Source organism: Bremia lactucae, linkage group LG14, assembly GCF_004359215.1.
Source record: "Bremia lactucae strain SF5 linkage group LG14, whole genome shotgun sequence".
NCBI lineage: Eukaryota > Oomycota > Peronosporomycetes > Peronosporales > Peronosporaceae > Bremia > Bremia lactucae.
The window spans coordinates 2,755,674-2,759,291 of record NC_090623.1 but is presented as its reverse complement, the minus strand read 5'-3'; the positions used below and the strand labels follow the sequence as shown (position 1 = coordinate 2,759,291).

General features: G+C 42.8%; 1 protein-coding gene across 1 annotated transcript; it reads left to right on the top strand.

Moving 5' to 3' along the window:
* Positions 1-257: 257 nt before the first annotated feature.
* CCR75_008739 (uncharacterized protein) lies at positions 258-2,171 on the top strand (the record flags this gene model as incomplete). The annotated part of the gene is made up of 1 exon (XM_067966789.1): positions 258-2,171. The coding sequence occupies one exon, from the start codon at positions 258-260 to the stop codon at positions 2,169-2,171; it is 1,914 nt and encodes a 637-aa protein (XP_067816949.1).
* Positions 2,172-3,618: the final 1,447 nt, after the last annotated feature.

The window sequence follows — 3,618 nt, the reverse complement described above, 5'->3', positions numbered from 1 at the left end:
AATATTGGAACTATTAAGTCAAAATTAATAGAAAGATAATAATTATGTATTTCTTTTTTTATTTACTCTCATTGGGAATTATATTTATTATTCCTCTTATAGGAAATTATTATTTATGTAACAAATACCGTTACATGAGGACCGATTCTGTGTTTCCGTATTACCCGCAAAACTTTTTGCATCTTCATTAAGAAATGTCTTCTGGATTGTATTGGCCACGCGCTGTAGGGAAGCAAACATACGAATTGGTAGTATAAATGTTCAGTCCAGTCCAAGAATCCTCAGCGTCGACGTCGATCGATGCTTATGATCTTGAGCAAGAATATGGCACGGATGCCGCGGCTAAATTGTCTCGTGTCTTAAAGGCTTTAGAGAATGCGGGCTTCTACAAGGCGCACGTCAATTCTTATAGCGCTTTTGAGCGTGTGCTGAGTGGCATCGTGTGGCTATTTCAGCACATTGTCAAGAGAGAAGACGCGGCCACGGGAAGAGTGCAGTGGAATGTGCTGTTCCAGCTCCATGATACGATGAAGACTCGATTAGGGCTTACCCAGGAGGTAGTTCGTTGTATTGAAGCTCTTAACTTTCCGTGCCCCGTATTAATCCAGCCGCATCAATTGCTTCTCCAAGACTTTGGAGACATTCTTGTAGTTGAGAAACTCGTGTTGTGGTTGATTAATGCAAAAAGAGAAGCCCGGCATCTCGATAAAATTCGACAGAATCGGGCATACCTGCAGGCTCAGAGCCCATGGATAGATAAACAAGTGGCCACTCCCTTGAAAAAAGAAGTGGCATATATTTTGGATGCATTTGCCCCTACGAGACGCTGGCAGTTTGTTAGAGGAGACGGAAATTGGGAAGAGGATGAGGATTCCCTAATTCAACGTTGTTTGCTCGAATATGGCGAAAAAATGACGGGTATTGTAGACGACGAGCAGAGTATGGAGAGGAATGAAAAGAATCAAGACCGGATAGACTGTGTTGCACAGCTTGCGAGTCAAGCTGCAGCAATCGCGTTGAATGGAGCAGAGAAGTTTAAAGGAAGAGCTATGAAAGGTCTGGATAGAACGAGCCCGCAAATTTTACAAGCGGCCAGCTTTGACAGGCAATATATTGAGGCGATCAAACAAGCGAAGGAGGAACAGCATTTACTACTTTTTAAACGTCGGGGACGCGAGGCAGAGCTGTTGCAACAAGTTGTGGCGGCACCCAAAGATGATGAGGAGAGCGTTAAACGTCGCAACACGATTGATTCTCGGACTTCATTGCATGGGATCCTGACAGAGAAGGACTTTCAAGTTCAAACTCTAATACAGGAGAACAAAATTTTAAGCGAAACAATCAAAGAGAGTAAGGCGCGAGCGGCAGCGCTCGTTAAAGCTTATTCTGCATGTAAGCTTGAGTTAGCAAATGTCGAAGCTCAAACACCACAGGACGAGAAGGCTCAAACACAATTGGTGCAGTTGCGGGAGCTTGTAATTAAGAGCGAGGAGCTTAAGCAAGAGAAGCATGATTATCGGACCATGTGTCGCGTTGAGCTGGAAGATCTAAAAAAGCGAGTCGAGAAGCTAAGAATTCAGTTTGCGGAAAAAGCTGTGACCCAAGATACGAAAGCTTTGCGTCTGAAAAAAATCGAGCAAGTGCACACACAAATGGCAAAGAAGCACAAAGAGATGACAATAGCAGCAGCCAAGCAAACTCGAGCATTGCAGCTTAAGATGAAGCAGATTGATGAATTCCCGACGCCAATGGAGCTGGTGCAGTATGAGAAGCGATTTCTGGAGCTGTATGACGAAGTTGCGTTGACGCTCGATGAAACGCGCAAGTATTATTGCGTGCACAATACATTGAAAACCACGCACGACTTCCTAGCGAAAGAGGTTTCGCTTATAAATAGCATTGCTGAAAACTTTGACGTTGCTATGGGCTCCAAGACAAGTACTCAAGCGTTCTTTAAACAAATTGAATCGATAATACAAAATTTGCAGGAAACCCTGGTGAAGCAGCAGAGTGTACGTAACGAACATCAGCTATGCGTCGAGGCTCTGGAATGCACATATCACGTGTTGCTGGAACAAGAACGAAAGTACGTGAATGCTGTCCGTGAGTTCCAGAAGGAGTGCGAAAAGAATGAAAAGCTGGTAGCACGACTTAAGGGGCTGAGCCGCTAGTAGTACTTTATCATATAATATTGGCTGCTTAAAGTTTAAGTTAAATTAAGCTCATTTAAAGCCTACGTAATTGATCGTCTCTTAGTCAATGAAAGTAAATCATGCCTTAAGTTTCAATAGTGAACAAAATGAGCTTTCGCCGAGACCCGAAACATCCACTAAAATTAGAAGCAAGGCTCTCAACCATCATGCGAGGGTGGGTACCCTAAAATTGGGAGCGAGGCTCCCAACTTTCATCCGAGGGTGGATGCTTTAACTCCTATAAGAGGAAATAGATAAAGAAGTACAATTTTTAACCTTTATTAATTTGACTGTGGTTTCAATATTACCAAATTTGGTAATATTGACGCAATTGATTGGTTGACCACACGATTAGGCGTATTGCATACTTATTGATTGATATATTAAAGCCAGTAGATTGAAGATCGTTTTGAAAGAACTTACTAAGGGAACTGGTATATGCACCCCTTTTGGTATAGCAACACTGTAACGGGGTGTATACTTACATGAAATTACAACTTAAAGGTTGTTAGTCAATATGTTACCTAAAAGGTAGATAACATTTGGACAATATTACCTAACATAGTAATATTCTAGAAGCTTATCCATTGGTAGATATAGACCACTATATCTACTTTCTCCGCAGTCGAGTCAGCACTGGACGCGCGCAAAGAGAGAGACAGATAAGACTCTATTACATGTTTTCTATTAGATTATAATGAAGTTAGTATTTAGTAGATAGAACAGAAGAACTTCATTATATTAAATACAGTATTTAATTAACCCTCTTTAAAGCAAATGTTTTGAAGAGAGTCTTCCTCTGCACGTACCAGCGTTCGTGAAGTGACGTGAGGCACCACTCGCACTGAAGCAGTGCGAAGTGGACTTGTACTGAAGCAGTACAAGTCAGTAGTGCCCCATTACACCTGGTAGCACTTGTAGTCCGTCCAAGGGCCACATTTCAATCATCTAACATGGATATGTTAGATGATAATGATAATACGCATCACGTTTCGCGTAATAGCTTCTCTTTTCTAAGTGACATAGAAAGGAGTGCGGTCGAACGAATGAGTGCAGCCGTAGGGAATGATGCCATCTTGGCCATGCTGTCCGGTATGGACAGAGATGCCCTACATTCAGCCATCGCCAAGTTCATACAATATGAACTTGGCAAGGCGAAGGAGATGGTAGCCTTGCATAAGGTTTCGGGACGACGCACACGCGTCGTCCCGAAACCTTAAAAAATGACATCTCTAAGTATAGTGGAGTCGAAGAGGACTCCCTCTTAAGATGGCTTGTCGAGTTGGACGATGTCATAAAGGCTCGTCACATCGTCGACGAGCAAATGCAAGTCGCATTTGCCCAAAACAATTTGGCAGGTCGTGCCAAATCTTGGGCACAAGTTGTGTAACGGGCTAAAGTTGCCCTAATGTTACACAGTCCCCGT